Raw genomic sequence first — 18,954 nt, forward strand, 5'->3', positions numbered from 1 at the left:
TGGGAATGCATCATAGCTTGCTCATCTGATTGGTGTCCAGAACCTGTCAACGTATCGTATTCAATCGGCTCGTGCAGCCATGTCGTTCGCAGCTCCTGTCTCCAAAGAGGGTTTCTGGTACAATGGAGATCTTTATGTCGAAGTTGGAGGCCTCAATCGACACAAGCGTGCTCCAGTTGCTGAGATCACAGCCATCTTGCGACCAGATTTGAAGATATCCAAAGCTGCGACAGTGCAGCCGAGCAAAGATCCTGTGGGCCACTGGTACGAGGCACAATTGATGCATTACGGGCTACCACCTTCGAAGGACAAAGCCAGAGCTAAGATGCGTCTCTTAGAAGCCGTCAATAGCTCAAATCTGGTGGTACCTTTTGGAATCAGCAGACTTGAAGAGTCTCTGCGGAAAGAGTTTAATGCGGCGGAAAAGAAGGCTAAGGCCCAATACAAATTACAATCGGGAGGGGAACGAAAGGATGCGGCAAATCCAAGGAAACGAAAACAGCCAGATTCTGCGCCCAACGTGAACGTTACTGTCAACTTCAATGGCATGGACACAATGCATTTTGGTGAAATGCCTTCTCCATCTGTGACTCATGCACCAAACCCCACTGAGCAACAGCTCCATTCTCCGAGCAAGAAAGCAAAAGCAACTCCCAAGAAAGACTGCAAGATCAGGGAAGCCATAATCAAGACAAAGGCCCCTCAAACAGCCTCGAACAAAAACGCGTTAGCAGCGAAAGACCCGATCACCAAAAAGCCTTCGTCCACGACGGAAGCGGTGACTGCCAAGCAGGGAAAAACTGGGGCTCAAAAAGAGCCAACAGTAAAAAAACAACCAGCGGCAAAGAAGGAGCCACCTACGAAGAAGGAACCAACAGTGCAAAAAGAGTCGATGGCGAAGAAGGAACCAACGGTGAAGAAAGAGTCAATGGCGAAAAAGGAACCAACGGTGAAGAAAGAGTCAATGGCGAAAAAGGAACCAACGGTGAAGAAAGAGTCAATGGCAAAAAAGGCCCTGACAGTCAAAGAGAAACCAGCGATGAAGAAGGAGACAACGACTGAGAAACAGCGGGCTGTGAAGACAGAGAATCTTCACAGCTACCCCTCGGCATCTAACGTCGGCAGCTTGGGTCTTATCAATGGTCTTTACAACATAGAATGTCCCACCATGCGGGAACAGTTCAGTGACAACTTCGATCCGGACAGTCTCTCCTTGATTCTGACACTTGACGGCCCCAGAATCTGGGGGGCTTATGACTTCGGTCAATATTCCGGAGTCCTCTTCCTCGAGAATAGACCATACAGCGCCTCCAACGAAGCCCTGCCAGTCAAGTGGCGTGGTAGAGAGAACGGCGAAGGTGAGATGAGCTTTGGCGACCACTGCTACGGTGACATTGCATTCCATGGAAATGGTCGGATCACCGGTATGCTGAATTTCTATGGCGACTGTGAATTCTCTGGCACGAGGCAGCCGGGGCCAGGGACAGCATTACGACCTGCTGCAAGTATGAAAGAAGAATGGGGGGGCTACAATGACAGCTCTTACAGCTACGAGGCAAGCAATAGATGGTAACTGCGGTAGCACACCGATCTTTACCCTCATTCGATGGAAAGCTTCTCAAAATCCCCAAATGATGGAGCGTATAATTCGGTATCTGAAACTTCAGGACTTCTTGCAATCCGAGCCATGATATCAAGGATGATCTTAGTACTAAAAGGGTTGCTTTCTGTGCCCAGAGCCTCCCTGGCCTGGACCCTGAGTTTTTGACTCCCTATCGACCTCTCTTTCCCATACCATTTAATGTTTTTAGTAGTAAAATGGTAAAGTAATTGATTATGATCATCTCCTGAATGAGATCCCTTTTCGGACTAGGCCCAAATCATGAATAGCGCTTTTGTGATCAAAACTGTGTAGATCAGCCTTCCCAACCAGATACACGCCATCTTTCGATGTGATTCCACGCAGCAATCCAAGGTTTGACCAGCTCTTCTTTCATCTCATAATCGACCAGAAGCACACCTGGTGGGTGCTTTTGGGTAGGCTTTTTCAGGTAGTCATCTGTCAGTATCCTGACAGCCAGCGGAAACAGTATCTGGGTCCAGGTGGCCCTCAGCTGGTAGACAATGGGCTGCTCCTTCGGTACTTTCGTCATTCGCTTCTATAGTGTAAGAATAAAAGCTCGACTTCGAATCAAAGCTTGGTGATGTTGTGAGCTAAGATCTCAGCTACGAACCAGCGCAGGATCTGTGAAGACTATCTGCTATCCAGCACCGAGACGATCCCCCACTACCCTTACTGAGGGCAGCACCCAACAAGCCTTCAGCCTACGGTGAGGGTGAGATCATGCGTGGCAGCGATCCCCCACCCACCACACCACTACGGCTGCGGAGACGGTTCGGGGGCTCAAAATGAATGTTTTTCGGTTGGGATTGCCTTCGTCCGATGCCTTTTCTTCAAGGTCGCCACTCCGACTTACGTTCTTTTCCTACATGAGACGACGGAGACTATGTAGAGTTTCTAGGATCCAGGGGTGCCCGATCACCTCGCGTCCGGTATAAGGTGTAGGGTAAGTACTTTTGGCGTTTTATCTCGCGAGTCATCACAGCGCTGCCCGCTCGAGGATGAAGCTCGCACCGGGACGATGCAGCCAGCAGACGCCTCACGCCTTTGCTCCATGAACTCACGTCTTTTCAAAGGTAGCCTGCAAAATTATCCCCGAGGCAGAGCATTGCCAATGATCAGGGAATGGACCAAAAAGCCTATCGGCCGACTGTTGCAGGTTGAGTTCTCGTTCTAACAAATAATGGAGCTGAGCAGGTCTAATAGCATGGGAATGTAGACGTGACTGGGAGTAGTGACTTTGATTTATTGACAGTATTCCAGTTGGGGGAAGGAAGGGAAATGTTGTATGACGGGATCTCGTACCTGTTCACCCCTTTTCGATACATGTACTTCCCCTCAGATCGGATTTGTTTCCTGCAGGATTGTCTTAGAACGTCGGAAATCTTCTACTTATTGACATTTACATCTCATTAGCTATTATCATCGCCGTATATCTTTCTTAAAATGAGCAATGATATAAAAGCCCTTAGGAGGTCCCGCCTCGCGACTTTCTTGTCCTCATACCTTTCTTACTTATAATTCATCTCGATACTGTGCTGCCGATCTCTGATCACCGCACATCAAGAAGTTCGACCTACCACAACTCAACTAGTACATCCACAACAAAATGTCTAGTCTCGCGATCGTTCTTCTGAAGCAGACCTTAAGGTTTGCTTTTCACCCTAAAGATCACTCTTCAAAGGTTATTGTATTTTGAAAAGAGCGACGTTTGATGCTCCGCCAACATTTGTTACACAAGGGTCACCAGGGTATGGAATAGCCAGTCTTCCACAAACCCACAGACTTATCCAACAAGCTCTGGCCAGGTTCAGCAAATCGACTCAGCTCAGTGATGCGGTCTAAGTCCCGTACGCTTTGCACAGAGTCTTCACGCTCCGGTTCAAAGACCTTCTCCTGCGTCCGCGCGATGTCAGCATGAAGAGGATTTGCCTAGGAGGACAGCGCTGCGTAGCTCCAAGCTAGACCGTCCATTGTTTTTAGTGTCTACTCATGAGCTCACGTCGTTTGAATCTTAATATTCTGTCTGAGTAGGTCAGACAAGACAAGACGAAGCAATCTAGCCTCGGTTCTTATCGGGTTTGCGATCCGCCATCGTAGAGTCGACCAAGAAAGGCACCATCAGAAGCGTGTCATTTTTTTTGAATAGAGGGCCCCATACACGCTCCAACCCGAATCTCGTTCCAATAGACGGCGTTACGATATCGTCACCGAGGCGGACCGTTCCTAGCTGCTCGAATCTCGAAATGCTGGGGCACTGTCTAACTTGAGTTTGCCTTTTACTTGTGAAGAGTCGCCTTTACCATTGAGGTTCCAAAGCGCTTATGATTTCTATCATACCTAGCGCACGCTGATCCGGGTCATGGGCCAGGCTGAGGTCGAAGAGCTGGCTTAGTTTGGCTCTTACCTTAGGCTTGAGCGTTGCGGTCCGCTGCCAAATTATTGGGAAGTACCTTAGTCTCCACTGTTGGGCACGTCTATTAACACCACTAGCGTTAGGGCTACACTGTGTCAGCAGGTCCGCATGGTGGAAGTACAATTCTTCGACCTATGTTGTACCCTTTTCGGAATTAGGGTAGACGCTGACAATTATCCGGAAGAGAATGATCAGTTCAAGCAACGTACGCTTGTTTCTGATGCTAACGATGTCAGGTCGGGAGAAGAAGAGGCAGAGTAAAGGCCTACAGTCGATAGGTGCCTGATCGGAGAAACTGCATCACCTCTGGCCGCGCTGACCGCTATTCGCCTATACATGAATATGTAGTCATGCTTTTGGGTAGTTGAAAGCCTGGGATAATGTTATCTATAGCACACAACCCTTCGAGTCAAATCACGCATATGCTCAAACTTTCCAGGAAGTGTGCTTCACGCAAGAACTCAGCGCAACGTGGTCAGCGTTTGCTGAGCACCAGTCGTGGACTATCCATGAAGCCATCTGCTCGCAAAAGCCAAAGAGCCCCAGAATAGTAGCTTCATGAGAGTGCATGACATCGCTTGACCTTGAGCAGGTACTAATCGCAATCGTTTGTACGAGTTCTTGCCATCCGAAATTTCACCATGGATGCCGCTGGCGACTGTCAGTTGGATGATCTTTTGGAGACGAGAACCGGAAGCTTACATTCCCTTCCCATGTCCAGAATGTCCCTGTATCCAGGATGGTCTTCTGTTCGACAACCCGAAGCATGCCTGCCACTGACTCGTCTGCATTAATGATACCCTCGACTTCCCATCCCAGAGATACGTTTGCCATATCTCTTTTATGGTTAGTCAAAAGCTTCATTCAGATGGCGTTAGGGCTTCTCACGTTGCAACCTCGCCCGGATGCATAGCTAGAATAGTCGTAATGTATCTCTTTCGTGCCAGCTCCGACGCCATATGCTAACTCGGTTCAACGAAGACCATCAAGTACGAAACTGAAGCAAAACGTTTACCCTGAGCATCTGATTCAATGCTGCTTTTGACGCAGCGTAAGCTGCAAAGCTAGAAAAGCATGCTTCAGCATAGCTTAGTAGTCTTGCGTGACAACTGTTGCGTACCCGTCTTCGAAGTCACGAAAGTCTGTGGCTGAACCGGAATCACTAGACATGAAAGCGATGCTTCCGATAGGGATACCGGTGTGCAAAAGTCTTTGAGCAGTAATGATTGGTCCAACAGCATTCGTTCTTAGATGGTCCGAGAAGTTATCGAAGGAGCTGATCGGTCTCAGCAAGCATTCTTCGTTCTTAGAGGCAGAGGTGGAGATATTACAGCTCAGTAGCTCGCTAAATCATCAACACATGAGAGAAATCATCCGAGATGCGACATGAGACTTACATTGGGGTATTGAAGGATTCCAGCATTGAGAATCACATAATCAATCCTATCAATGTTTCTCAGTGCAGCTACCTCTCGGGCAAAGTTCTGAGGGTTCTGTCAGGTTCTACAATCACATCATGAGACTAGGTTGAAGAATACATTGATGCTGGCCTCCGAAGCTACGTCGCATTCAAAGAGCTGGCATCTGCCCATAGCTGCGGAGCCTGCGAGTGTCCAAAGCCGGGAAGCTTTTGCCACATCCCGTACAGTAGCCAGGACGTGGTCACCTCTAGCAAGAAGCTGGCGCACCCACTCGAGTCCGATGCCTCTACTTGCGCCGACAACAATCCAGATAGCTGGTGCAGCCATCGGGTATCAAACCCTGAGGTACTTGCAGGTGTATAGTCGACGGAAATGCCTCCGGGACTGCAGCGGCTGATGCTCAAGCCACAGAGTCCGCGCTGCCATAAATCACCGAAGTAGCAAGAGTTGGAATCTCGTCACTTGTAAAGAACGAAGCAGTATGTCTGGTTTTGAGCCAATTGAATTATGAAGTAATCCAACTGAATAATGGTGAGCTGTTTTTGGAAGACCGGAATGTACAGGAATCCGGTCGTCGGGAAAGACCGGGCTTGAATTGGATCTCTTTTGATTGGATAGCCGCATAAACCTTCCGCTTTCTTTTGTTTCGTCATTTACAATGCTTTTTCGCCCTGCCAACTTGCACTTCAACTTCATCTCACGCGACGACCACATACCTACAGATATTTGATAGACGACCCATTTCTCTATTCAACATGGCAAAAGGCCCTCAAGGCTTCTCGGACGGTACGTGTCTTCACCTCCTGCTTCCCGCTTCATCCAAGCTGTCGCGCACCTCGAGACGCCCCTTCTTTCAGGACTGCACAGAGCACTGCAAGGAAGCTTTTATGGCTCCGTATTGCTTCGTTTGCCTTCAAAGATCTCTCTCTGCACAACTATTTCAAAAGATGACGAGGTCGAATGCCGCTTTTGCCACATTCACCGCATTTATCCCGTCTGGCGCCGTCCTCTTAATGCCTCGGAGGCAACCATGATGGCTCTGGAGTCTCAGGCTTAGTCCCAGAATTGTCGATGCACTTCGATTTACTTCGGAGTTTGCTAGTGGCAACAGGCGCAATTACAATACTAAAGTTATCTACAATAGGTGACGACAAGAAAGGCGCCAATCTCTTCAAGGTACAGACTGGATTTCTCTGCACTCTAAAAACTACGTTGACTGACCAAGTCTAGACACGATGCGCCCAATGTCACAACCTGAAGGAGGAGGAGGGCAACAAAATCGGACCCAACCTCCACGGCTTGTTCGGGCGCAAGACTGGTCAGGTGGAGGGCTTCTCATATACGGATGCGAATAAGCACAAGGCAATTGAGTGGAAGGAAGACACTCTGGTATGATACAGAGTGGCCAGATGACAGAGACATGTGGCGCTAACAAGCGGTCTCCAGTTCGAGTACCTAGAGAACCCTAAGAAATACATCCCAGGTACCAAGATGGCTTTCGGTGGTCTCAAGAAGGCCAAGGACAGGAATGACCTGATCACGTATGCACACCTATTCAGACGTTTACGTAGGTGTACTGACTTTCTGCCAGCCATCTTCGCAACGCCACCAAGTAGATATTCCTCTACCTACCACCGACTCTCTCTCTCCACTCTCATGGCGACTCCTTCGATGCATGCTCGTTCAACTGTGTAGTATACGCCTTAGATTGACTAGAAAGGGCGGGCGAGTGTTTGGAAAAGAGCTTAGAACATCATGGCATTGACTGCCTCGGTTTTTCTTTCTACAAGTCGGGCTGCTATTCCGCATGTTTACTCCAGACAGGGCGTAGTGCGAAGGCTGCTGTAAATACAATAATTCAGTCTTCTGTGCTTTGCTCATATATCAATCGCATATGCTCCTAACATTGACACTGAAGGATCATATTGCCTTGCAGCGGCAGATCCATTTCGCTTGCACTCCTATCAGGTATGCTCCGGCTGTTCAGTCTCCCCAATGAGGAAAGCATTGCCATCATCGCGGTAAGAATATTTGGTGTAGGACCAGAATTTTGGCGTGCTTGGCTACGGCAGCCCTTGCATCAGTGTCGGATGGATCCCAGCACAGGCAATGATTCGCTCCCAGCCTCGCCATTTCAGAGACCGCTTCCAAGGCCACCCTCACAATGCCCCTCCTCCGATGTGCAACCCCGTCGCAAACATGTCCGCTGCATCCAAAACCTGACTCGAATTTCAGAAACAACGGCGAAACGCAAGATCTTTATCAGAAGGCTGTGTGCTTGTGTTAAGAGACCGAAACAAGACAACTGCTGACGTTGAAATAGTGCGCTAGACGTCAACAAAAGATTCACGATCCTACCTTGATGTATCACTTCTCCCTGGAGGAGACAAAAAAACATGATGGCAACAAACCGCATGGGGACATCCCCACACGAGATCTACGACGACCACCCATCACTATCAGCATCGCTAGAGGACTTTGAACACAACGATCGATCACCGGTCTTCGGTCTACCGTCGCAACACTCAGGGTTCAAATCTGAAGAGTCAGAGTCAGAGTCAGAAGAAGCTGTATCCGAGGAACCATGGTCACCGCCCGCATGGAGACAGCAGAATGCTGCTGGAGGCTGGTATCGACATCAACCCTATCCACAAGACAAGAACCTCTTGAAAGCCTCTGCGAGTGCGTCGCGCTCGAGAGGTACCAGCCCGCAGTATGAGAGTGCTCAGGAAGAGGAGGGAGATATTACAGTGCCTGCAAACATACCACTGCCACGAGGCTCAATGTCCCCAGTGAAGGAACGGTCGCCAAGCCCCTCCCCATATCCTGAGGAGGGGCAGGAATTTGCTCAGAAATTTGAAGAGACGGAAGAGGCAGTAGCTGCGCCGGAAAATACAAACAATTGTGTGCTCTGCCCCTGAAGGTGCTAGGAATAATACTGACTATGCTGAGATTTCCGATTTGCTCTACGCGCAGAAGTACAACAGCGGACAGAGCCAATTGAAGCTGCTCTATCATGGATACGCACATATCTTACTCACGTCTCTAAATCATGGACCTCCCTCTCATCCACCCTCCTGATGCTAGCCCTTGCCTACAGCTTGCTTCGCCTTGTTACCCACACGCCAACGCAACCCCCAGTCCCCGACCTTGTCAAAGTTGCTGGTTTAGCCCGCTCTTTCGAACCCCTTATCTTCTACTCGGAAAATGGCGTCCGCCAAATCGGCGACTTGCAAGAGACTGGCGTCGCGGTCTGGGACCTGGGAGAATCGGTCCGCTACGCAAATATGACATCCGCGCCCCTTATAGTCTCCGAGCTCGACTCCCTCAGCGAGTCTCTTAAGACCCTTGCCATTGAATTAACCAAATTCTTCGCAAATGTAGACGGCGACATCGACGGCATACTAATCGTCATGGACTGGGCCAAACGCGAACTATCAGCCCTCTCTTCCACCCCATCTGGCTCCCTCAGCTCCGCTTTTACAAACATCCACACTCTCCTCTCCCACGTCGGTGTCTTACAAAATCCCTCCACTGGCCTTCCCACCCCGTTTGGCAAGCTATTCACCACCGTCTTCGGCGCCACGAATGAGCAACGTACATCCCAAACGCTGCACCGCACCTTCAACGAGTTCTTAAACGTGCTCGAAGAAAGCATCAATGCCGAACTCACATACTCGACCACCCTCTTCGCCCTCTTTGAGAACATAGACCGCCAATTCCTGAACCTGCAGCGCACCGTCATCCGCGAAAGCGACACCCAAGAGCGTCTCGAGACCGAATTTCTTAGCTCCCTATGGACTCGCATCGTGGGTCCCAATCACACGCTACTACGCAAGTACGAGAAGAACAGACAACTCCTCGCCTCTGTCCGTCTGAAGACCACACAGAATAAATCCCTACTTGTCGAGCATAACGGGAAGCTCGTGGCGCTGAAAGGCAATCTTGAGACCTTGAGGAGGAAATTGGTCAGTCCGCTTGTGAGGAGAGGCGACAGCAGCACGATTGGTGTTCAAGAGCAGGTTCGGGGCTTGGAAGGGACGTACGAGCATTTGAGGCGCGTGAGGGAGAACCAGAAGGGACGGGTGCTGGAGGTGCTTTATGGAGCTGGATCGAGGAGAAGTACGATTGGTCGAGAGGGCGGGGTGGGGCAGATTGAAGCGATGTAGGGGTCGGAGATGGGGGGTTCAAGGTCGTTGGATTTTTGGATATAAGGGCACGTTTGCGACGATGGAATGTGCAACGGAAAGGCGTGAGTGGTCCGGTTCGGGAAATGACTAGGAGTTGAAAAATGGAGTAATGGTTTCTCTTCGTAACTGAGATTTGGACTTTTTATGCCCTTTTAGAATTGGATAGCATGCACTGAACATCAATACCAAACACCAATACCAATCTCACGCCTCCAAACGCACAGGCTCGCTGTCAAGGTATCATAAAAAGCGCACTAACCCAAGAACCCGCAACAAAGACCGCCCCCCTGTATTCATTCCCAAGAACAGCTCCGACAGTGACACACCCAACCGATCCACCTAGAAATACGGAAACACAGCCAACCTCTCCAGATCCATGCCCAAGAACCCGGCCGCGCCGTCATCTCCGCCATCGACCCTCGTCCTCTCCTTCCTCCTCCTCTTCTCCTTCTTCTTCTTCTTCTTCTTCTCACCGTCCGCACCACCACCAGCGCTCGAACCCTTCGTATCCACCCGGGCAACCCGAGCGCTTTCAGAACCCCCGCTCTCGATCTCGCTCCCGCTCTTCCGGGTCTCCACCCTCGATATCTGAGAGACGCCGTCCTCGTCCTTGTCCTCATTCTTCGTCTCCACCTCTGAAACATCAGGGTTTGCCAAATCTCTCCTCGCAACCTTCGTCTCCGTCACCGCCCTCGACATCTCCGAGATGTCTGCCCCGTCTCCTCCGCCCCCCGTCTCCGTCCTCGCCATCTCGGAACTTCCCGTACTCCCGCCCTCGGTCGAATCCTCGCTCTTCGCCTCCGAACCGTCGTCGTCGTCGTCGTCGATGCCCGAACCGGCCTCGTCGCCCCAGCGGACGGTCTTTCTCGATTTGACCACCTTCTCGACCCGCACCTCCCGTCTGCTGTCCCGATCATCATCATCATCATCCGTACCGCCCGATGTGCCACTTCCTCTCAGCTTGGCGCCGAACATGGCGAGGACGACGGGGAGGAGGCAGGATGCCGTGGCGATGGCGGCGAGGATGCTCGCGGCGGGGTTGGCGCCGAGGGTGTCGAACATGTGCTGCGTGAAGAGGGGGAAGACCGCGCCGAGGAGCGCTCGTGCGGCGAGCAGGGCGGCGAATGCGCTCGCGGCGTCGTTTTCGCTCTTGGTGTGGGATTCGAGGATGTAGCGGGGGAGCACGGTGGAGTGTTCGTTTACACCGTATCCGAGGAGGATTAGCGAGATCGCGGAAGCGGGCCATGCGACGACTTTCACGTGCACGCCGGGGATGGTCCATGCGAACCACCACAGTGCCACCGCCAGCACTGGTGCCCCGATAGCGAGGCCGAGGAGACCTTTCTCTGGGGCGAGGCGGCGCTGGGTAAGACGGTGCTGACGGGAGGCGTGGCGGTCGTGGAAGCGAGTGAGCGTGCTGAAGAAGAGACCGAGAGCAATGAACAGGAAGATCAGCGTGGTCTTCTGTCTGCTCCACGCGTAGTGTGCGTAGATGAGTGGGAAGGCGATGGCGAAGAGGTAAAGGAGAGCGGTGCTGAAGGCGTTGGCTACTGATGAGAGGAAGATGATCGGTTTGGTGAAGAAAAAGATCACTGGCTGGAAGATCGAGGGTTGGGGGGTCACTGGGGCAGTCCGGAGGATCAAGTCTGCACGGTGAGACTGGATAGCGGCGACTTTGCGCTCGAGGAGCCGGGAGGTGTGCGACTCGCGGATGAAGTACATCAGCATGCCCGTAACGACCACGATGATGGTTGCGAGGTAGAAAGGCCAGCGCCTGCGCTGCATATTAGGCACGTTCACCCTGTGTGATATGGGAGGGAAGAGTGTACCAGTTGAGCGAGACAGCAACATAGCTCGTATAAATGGGCCCAAGGACGAGACCCAGATTCGTCGCCAATGCCCAGGAAAAGAAGGCCCACATGCGCCCTTCAGTGCCGAAGAGGTCTTCAATGCTACGACGAGTAGTGATGGCTGGGATAGCGGAGATGACACCAGTGACGAAACGGCCGACGAAGACGCCTGCGACATTTGAAGTTGCGGCCACTGGGAGGCAGAAGACGCTGTAGAGGAACGCTGAAGCGATATACAGCGTCCTGCGTCCGAATTTATCGGCGTATGGGGATAATAGTAAAGCACCCAGTGCCTGACCGAGCAGGTACCTGGATTCAAATCAGCGTTACGCGCATTGGAAACAATGGCCCTCCCAACGTATCCCACATACATTGTCGTGAACCCAACGAGTCCCACCTCCCTCCCATGGCCCAGAACCCCCGACCCGTAAAACGACGCTGGAGTCCCCCCGGCGCTAACGGCGCTCATGGAGAACTCCAAGAACAAGATCAGGCCAAGATCATAAGCCTTCCTATCCCTCGACCAATTCCTCGGATGCGCCGGACTATCCATAGCCCATTGCACATAGCCATCATTGCCGACTTTCAACCCCGAACACGAAAGCGACTCATCTGCTGGTAAGGTAAGGCTCGCCTTTGAGCTATCGGCACTGATGATAGCGAGCTTGTTGTTCTGCTCAGCGCGTTTCTTGTCTCTGTGGTTGTCCACTGCATTTTGCATAGAGGTCGCGATGGCAAGGTAGACTTCTGGACCAATGGGTTCGGCCATGGTGCGTCAGGTTCTCTATCCGTGCATGAGATGAAAATGAAAAGTGGAGAGGGAATGAGTATGAGGAGTCATGCATGTGCGATTATGTTGTGTTGCGGCGAATGCTGAGCTCTGCCAGAAAATAAGAAGCACCGCAACACAGGGATCGAACCTAATACGAACTAGATACCTCCAACAACACGACCACAACCAACAGGCGTCCCCCCCCGGACGGTAAGCCAACCAACGAACATTTCGCTTTGCAAATCAATGCATCGCACGGAATTCGAACCAACGGCTGTTCCCAGTTAAGAACTTTAAACCTGAGCTCTGCCAGAAAATAAGAAGCACCGCAACACAGGGATCGAACCTAATACGAACTAGATACCTCCAACAACAGAGCTGAGGGGTGATCATGGTCGGAGCGCAGCAGCTGGGATTCGCCAATCAGACGCTAGTGACATGGGTAGGGACTGTTTCAGAAACAAACGTCCGCCCAACGTGAGATTTCATATCGCTTGGGGCTGAGACTTGGCGAAAAATGAATAGAAGAGAATGGTGGATGCTGGGTATCGATTGGCTTGATCTAAGGCGCGCTGCCGTGCGGCACGCAGCATCCAAAGAATCCAAGCCACACTAATCATGACCGCCTATCACCCGTGTGCGATAGACAAGGAAGGCAAAAGCCGACAATGCATGGGCAATCCAAAATAAAGAAGTGCTCGACAGTCAACGTGACGGAGCATATTTTGCGAACGCAACTGTGGGAAATATAGAGATCAATCGGTGTCAAAATGCAAATTATTGAACAGCGAACAAGTATGTACAAGAAAATGAAATGGGTTGTGTCACCTTGGCCGCTAAGTGGGATAGACGATTAATTATTGGGGGACATCAGCGATGCCAGGATTCGCAGACTTACAGGCGGACTACCTCCGATCAAACCACCTTCCCCAACCCTCAGGCCTCCCTTCCTCTCCACCAGCAAACGCCCTCTCTTCCTCCTCCCACTGTGTCCTCTCCACTTTCTCCCTCGCCCCAAACGCCCTCACAAACCTCCACGCCTCCGTATCCGCCATATTCCACGCCTCCACCATCTCTTTCACTCCCGGCTTCTCGTCCTTTGCCTTCTTCTGCTTTATCAAGTCTTTCGAGTTCGCAAGCAACATCTTTTGCATGGCATAAGCTCTATCCACCTGTTTCTTTTCCTTTTTGGATAAAGGTAGAGTCTCGGTTTCCGGACCAGTCACATTGAATTTCGCGAGTTCGAAGCCGAAATGATACTCCAAGTCTTTGTGCTCGGGTGATGGATCTTCCGTCATCCATAAGCCGCGCGCGACACCCCAGTCACTCGCCACAATCTCTTTGAAATTGACGATACGTGATGGACCCCCAATGTTTTTTCCAAGTGTCTCCTCCGTAACAGCGCCGAGCCAGCGATCGCGCTCTGTTTCGCGCCGAATGTGTCGCGTCGTGATGTCTTTTTTGCCGGAGAGGAGAGAGGCAAGAGTGAGAGGGTGGGGGATGGTACCAATGGTGTAGATAGTTGAGCTGTTGGTATAACACTCCGGTTTCTTGACTGGAGGTGGGGATATTGAGGAGCATGGCGTGCAGCTTAGATTATTCGGAGGGCAGGATGATGGTACAGGGGAGGCCGGACAAGATCTTAGAGCGTCCGCAAGGGCGAGGGCGTACTCGGTGAGTAGATGGGTGTTTTCTGAATGTGGTGTCAAGACCACGAAACCGTCGGTAAAGGTATTGAGAAAGGTGAGGTGGAGGTGCGAGGTGATTAGCTGTGCAAGATCGCGCATGCCGTCGGCCTTGTTCTCGGCGAGTGTGGTTGTGATGGATTTGTAATGTTCGGCATTCGTGTTGGCAGAGTAGAAGGCGATAGCATCTGGCTTGGGATCAACATGTATGGTCTCGTGCTTCACAACGTCGAAGATTGATGTCGACTTTTCCAGCTCAGGAGATTTCAGCGTCTCTGAGATAGCAGCGTTGATGGCATTCTTCTCTCCGGAGTAAAGACCAGCCCCTAGGCCTTCGTACCGCGTCAGCTTTGAGTATTGGCCTCGTCTGAAGTGTGACAGCAGATGGTCATCGTGAGGACCCATAGGAAGAGCCAGCCAGTTTGCAAGTATGCCTGTTCCCATCTGGCCCCAAGCCGACCATCTCACGATCTCAGCCTCCATTTGCGGCTGCAGCTTGTGCATCTGAATTGCCTCATACAGCGGGTTCATCATCGCCTCTGACCTGCCCAATATGACCGGCCTGAGCCCCTGAGCCCACCATGCTCTCCTCCATAGCAGAAGGAGCTTGCTCTCCACGGCCTTGATCTTCTCGTCTTTCTCCGCTAGGTCGTCGTAAAATGTGTAGATTGGCGGTCTTGTCAACAATGGCGGTAGCACTGACCTGTCTTCATCCTGTGTAATCGAATATGAGAATGGGTGAAGCCATTTCCAGTCACTGTACCACTTTGCATCTCCACTGGTACTGTTCTTCTGCGCCGGAGGCTTGTGTATGGGTGTGTGGTGGAAGAGACGAAGGTCCTGTACCACTGGTACGGCGGGCGAGGCGAAGAAGAGAATGGCTACGAAGACAGATGCAGCGATGATGGTGTAGAGCAGCGTTCTCTGAGGTGGAGCCTTCGGCCTGGGATATGCCGCGGATAAAGATGGTTTACGGTATCTGGAGGGGGCAAGTCTCTTCTTTGGGGGATACAGAGGCACCATTGTCTTCCAAGTTACATTGGAATGGCAGCCTCCCCCACTCCCTAGCGAATGACTTATTCTGCCAATAGACGTGATGGATTGAGGATTCGTCATCTCGCGGTCTTCGCTTTCGATAGGGCTGAGTCCGATTCGGCGCTAAGGACCTGAACTGGGATAGAACGAAGTGGACAAAAGGCCAGCAGACATTTCCTGTAATTAGGAGTACCATTTTGATCACGTAAGATGGAGATATCAAGTGCGGTACAAGGATCCATTCTGCTTTCTTCTAGCTATTTACGTACGTTCACGCGGATAGCCATGATGAACCCCATTCCTCTTGCTCCAGCATGCTTGACCTTCCATCGCGCGCGTTCCGTCTCGCCACAAGACCATCCAAGGAACGTAGGGAGCAACATGGATAGCAGCAGCGAATTTTCCGGTAGGTTAGCGGAGAAGACTATTATGGTGAATTGAGTGAGGGTAAGCGTCCAGTGAGGCCCGTAGTGAGTATTTCGATCATTCGTGCATGCACGGCTCCAGTGTTGCAGGAAAAGCTGATGTCGACATATATTGCTGCAGCTAGACAGCGTGCGTCCAATCCCGGTGCCTTGCTTCCAGTGTTGTCGAAGTAGAGCCACTCATGCTTATGTCGTTCGACCAAGATCATTCAAAGGGGCCAGGTGGGTACCAGCATCTTTCCTTTCCACCCGAACTCCAAGAAGGAGACCTCCTTGACATCTTAATCTCCGACACATAAGGCCAAGCCCGAAAGAAAGATGGAGTGGGTCACAGCTCCTGCAATCAGTCCCACCATGGAACCTAGAATTTAGGAAGATTACCTAAAAGACTGTCGAGTACTAGCCTCAAGACAGTCTATGCTCGAAAAGATACACAGAATGATGCATAGCGTCAGATACAGTATTTCGGATGACCCGCTCCCTTGAGAACTTTTAGATTTCGTAAAACACGCATGAACGTAATCGATTAAAGGTAGCCAATGCTCTCATGATTTTTCTACCCTGCCATATTGACTCAAATGCCCTGGCGACAGCGATGCCCTTGCCGGCTCCCTTAGCCCTGCGAAGCCCAGCTTTTCGTCTTGCCACTGTTCTTCGTTCGTAGGGTCCTCCCCTCGATCCGTAGGCGCTCTCTGTCCCATCGGAACGCCGAAGCTCAGGAAAGGCCTCGTTCTTCCAGCGATATTTGAACTTGGAGGCTCGTATGCAGGCGCAGGCTCAGTTGGCCCAGCAGTGCTGTAATCACGGCCTCTAGGCTGCTCTTCCATGGGTATATCACCGGCGTATGACGGTCCACCAACAGCGCGACCCTTCTCGCGCCTGAACCCTAAATATAGAGCACGCATGACGCCGAGGAGCAGGTTGATGACCCAGATGAGCAGGACCGAGGTTGAAATGAGTGCTTCGGTCCTGATGCCGTTGGCAAGATGATTCGTCACCTTCAGAACAGCGCCTTCGATATCGTTGGTGGTCTGGCTGCCAGGGGACGCTAGGAAGCTCTCGCTCGCATTTGATGAGCTTGGGTCAGCAGTGCTGGCTGCGGCGCCAAGAGAGAACGTATTGTTTGGAATTGTGGGAAAATTCACATTTGCGTTGTCAGAAACCCAGTCGAGACCTTTTTGGACACCGGCGACTTTTAGACCAACCAGACACTCGAAAATGCCTGTGACCGGGCCATAGAGTACTGTCCCACCAAAGGTTTTGTTAAGAACGCCAATGGTATCGCTGACGAACATGTTGAGAGTGTTATTGATGGCGCCAGTGGTGACATTGACCCAGCCAAAGACCTTGTGATTGATGTCGTTGTTTACGCCCATGATCGCATCGTTGGTGCCATTGGCCCAAGCTTCAGAAGCGTTTTCGAGCTTGTCAACAACCAAGCCAGCAAATTGACCAACTTCGTTGGCGAGAGCAGGAACTTCTCTCATCACAGCTTTGAGTAGAGCATATTGGCAAAGGCAGGAAAGGAGACCGGTGATACCGAGCGCGAGCACAAGGAGTGCCGGAGGGGATGTGGCATAGGCAATAACCCAGCGAGTGAGAATCTGTTTCTTTGTGGACCCGAAGGGCGTCGCGGCTTTGATACCAGCAGAGGCCGTGTACGGTCGAGACGCAATGTACATCACATCCAGGGGGTCGATAGACTTGTCAGCTACAAGCTCGGATCGCTTCTTCATGGTGTTCCATCTTCGAATTTCCTGGTAAGCCATGGGAACGCAGACCAGAATGGCAAGAATTATCAAGACCGCAATGAAGATCCGGCGAACAAGATTCACAATATCCACCAAGTCGCCAAAGAAATCGGAAATGCCATTGTTGCCCGAACAGAACGTCAGCTGTTCTTTCTGCGGCACTGGAAGTAGGGAACGATCGAAAGTGAAATGCAGACTTCCATTAAGAACGGTCTTGAGATCATCGAACGGTAAGCGAATGAGGTTGTCAGTGAAATTCTGCACATCCTGGAAAGTGGGTATGGAATTGTTCAGCTTGGTCAAGCCCTCATCCAGAGTGGCAGGAAGTTGAAGGTTGCTGAGCTTGTCCAAGGACCCGGTAACGTTGAGTGTTGGCGGTGTAGAGATACCGAGCTTTGCAAGACTGCCGCTGACCCCATGTGTAAACTTATTCAGGTCATTTTGGAAGCTGCCAATGTCTGACGATAAATCATTTCCAATGTCCTTGAGGGTTGAGTTGAGAAAGTTGCTAACATCTTCGGCAACTTGCAACGCCACGTGCAGACTTCCAGCGACGACAAGAGTGATTAGACACATATAGGTCGAAGTCATCATGTTGATGACGAATACAACTATTTCTTCAATGCCGGTGACAGTAAGGAGGAGCATGGACATCAGGCCGTCAACGGCCTTCTCGATGCCAGTACCAGCCAAATCATTAACACCCGCGGCTAGGTAGTGAGGCATGGAGGCCATGGCACTGCCTATAGATTCGACTCCAGTGCATGCCGACATCGCTTCAGTCTTGGCCGACCCGAGATCGTTGTGCAGACCTGCGATGGCGATGAGCAGCCTAACGAGTACGAGAAGTAAAAGAATGGTCCATCTGTTGATCCATACTTGGGATAATCGAGCACGGAGTCCGAGGTAGGGGGTGATGTTGGATACTGTGTGTGGTGTACTTCGTTGTGTATCTTGAGCGGCGTAATGATCTTGCATGCCATGATCGCCAGCGGAAAGAGATGGAGGCACAGCGGGAAAATCGGAAGGGTGCTGATTTCCTGTGAAAGACATGCTGGTGATGATGTCGGATAGATTTTCTGGGGTCCGTCCAGCGGAAGAAATGAGTGTAGGTCTAAGATATGTATGGCTACAGCGCAGCTGGTATTACGGAAACGAATGTATGATGAAGTTGTGAGTGGAATGGAAAAGAAAAAGAAAGGCAAAGAACAATTAAGAAATGATCAATTCATGCGGTCTATAGAGGAGGTCGAATAGTGAAAAGAACAAAAAAGGCGGACAAAGGAAGTGTTTTGAACAATGAATCGAGTGGACAATCGCGATGAGTGACAATAATAGCAACACTCGCAATGAAGTAAAGAGGCCAAGATCCACCAGGAAGCCATAGAGATTCAAGTGAATGTGAAACTCGCAAATCAAATGTTTCAGGAAGTCATTGTGAATCTGTTCTCTGATGTTATTGTCTTGCCCCACGGTATTGGCTGAGAGCGACTCGTGGTAAGCGCCGAAACGAATACCCCAAACAATAGTCTCCAGTCGCCCAAGTATTTCTGTCAAAGACTCAGAATGCTGGCGCAAACATGTTTGACAATAGACAAAGTCCATCAAGTGACGCATAGTCTCCCTGCCCAGCTCTCTGCCTTTGACCCTGCGATTCCTCCTTGGCCGCTGCGAACTTGACGGAAGACGGGATCCCGCTGCAGGCGTTATTGAAGGGGTTAGAGTACAGGACCCTATCATCCTTGAAGCATTCTCCATATTCATGTACCTAGGTAAACGCAACTGCCT

At 51.1% G+C, this 18,954-nt stretch overlaps 8 protein-coding genes across 8 annotated transcripts; 3 read left to right on the plus strand and 5 right to left on the minus strand.

Moving 5' to 3' along the window:
- Nucleotides 1-79: 79 nt before the first annotated feature.
- Nucleotides 80-1,573, plus strand: HO173_001315 (uncharacterized protein; the record flags this gene model as incomplete). The annotated part of the gene is made up of 1 exon (XM_037303255.1): nt 80-1,573. The coding sequence occupies one exon, from the start codon at nt 80-82 to the stop codon at nt 1,571-1,573; it is 1,494 nt and encodes a 497-aa protein (XP_037169902.1).
- A 343-nt stretch (nt 1,574-1,916) lies between these two features.
- HO173_001316 (uncharacterized protein) lies at nt 1,917-2,153 on the minus strand (the record flags this gene model as incomplete). The annotated part of the gene is made up of 1 exon (XM_037303256.1): nt 1,917-2,153. The coding sequence occupies one exon, from the start codon at nt 2,151-2,153 to the stop codon at nt 1,917-1,919; it is 237 nt and encodes a 78-aa protein (XP_037169903.1).
- A 2,520-nt stretch (nt 2,154-4,673) lies between these two features.
- HO173_001317 (uncharacterized protein) lies at nt 4,674-5,785 on the minus strand (the record flags this gene model as incomplete). Its single annotated transcript, XM_037303257.1, has 8 exons — nt 4,674-4,688; nt 4,740-4,875; nt 4,926-4,999; nt 5,053-5,101; nt 5,158-5,313; nt 5,369-5,382; nt 5,435-5,521; nt 5,576-5,785. The coding sequence occupies 8 exons, from the start codon at nt 5,783-5,785 to the stop codon at nt 4,674-4,676; spliced, it is 741 nt and encodes a 246-aa protein (XP_037169904.1).
- Nucleotides 5,786-6,213: 428 nt separating this feature from the next.
- On the plus strand, nt 6,214-7,821 carry HO173_001318 (uncharacterized protein; the record flags this gene model as incomplete). Its single annotated transcript, XM_037303258.1, has 5 exons — nt 6,214-6,244; nt 6,603-6,634; nt 6,689-6,847; nt 6,905-6,999; nt 7,782-7,821. 5 exons carry the CDS (start codon nt 6,214-6,216, stop codon nt 7,819-7,821), a joined length of 357 nt encoding a protein of 118 aa, XP_037169905.1.
- A 33-nt stretch (nt 7,822-7,854) lies between these two features.
- On the plus strand, nt 7,855-9,627 carry HO173_001319 (uncharacterized protein; the record flags this gene model as incomplete). The annotated part of the gene is made up of 2 exons (XM_037303259.1): nt 7,855-8,362; nt 8,411-9,627. The coding sequence occupies 2 exons, from the start codon at nt 7,855-7,857 to the stop codon at nt 9,625-9,627; spliced, it is 1,725 nt and encodes a 574-aa protein (XP_037169906.1).
- Nucleotides 9,628-9,987: 360 nt separating this feature from the next.
- HO173_001320 (uncharacterized protein) lies at nt 9,988-12,267 on the minus strand (the record flags this gene model as incomplete). The annotated part of the gene is made up of 3 exons (XM_037303260.1): nt 9,988-11,422; nt 11,478-11,807; nt 11,870-12,267. The coding sequence occupies 3 exons, from the start codon at nt 12,265-12,267 to the stop codon at nt 9,988-9,990; spliced, it is 2,163 nt and encodes a 720-aa protein (XP_037169907.1).
- A 908-nt stretch (nt 12,268-13,175) lies between these two features.
- Nucleotides 13,176-14,978, minus strand: HO173_001321 (uncharacterized protein; the record flags this gene model as incomplete). The annotated part of the gene is made up of 1 exon (XM_037303261.1): nt 13,176-14,978. The coding sequence occupies one exon, from the start codon at nt 14,976-14,978 to the stop codon at nt 13,176-13,178; it is 1,803 nt and encodes a 600-aa protein (XP_037169908.1).
- A 982-nt stretch (nt 14,979-15,960) lies between these two features.
- HO173_001322 (uncharacterized protein) lies at nt 15,961-18,219 on the minus strand (the record flags this gene model as incomplete). The annotated part of the gene is made up of 1 exon (XM_037303262.1): nt 15,961-18,219. The coding sequence occupies one exon, from the start codon at nt 18,217-18,219 to the stop codon at nt 15,961-15,963; it is 2,259 nt and encodes a 752-aa protein (XP_037169909.1).
- Between the last annotated feature and the right edge of the window lie 735 nt (nt 18,220-18,954).

Source organism: Letharia columbiana (assembly GCF_014066305.1).
Source record: "Letharia columbiana isolate WasteWater2 chromosome Unknown Sc0000002_s0, whole genome shotgun sequence".
In the NCBI taxonomy this organism is placed as follows: domain Eukaryota; kingdom Fungi; phylum Ascomycota; class Lecanoromycetes; order Lecanorales; family Parmeliaceae; genus Letharia; species Letharia columbiana.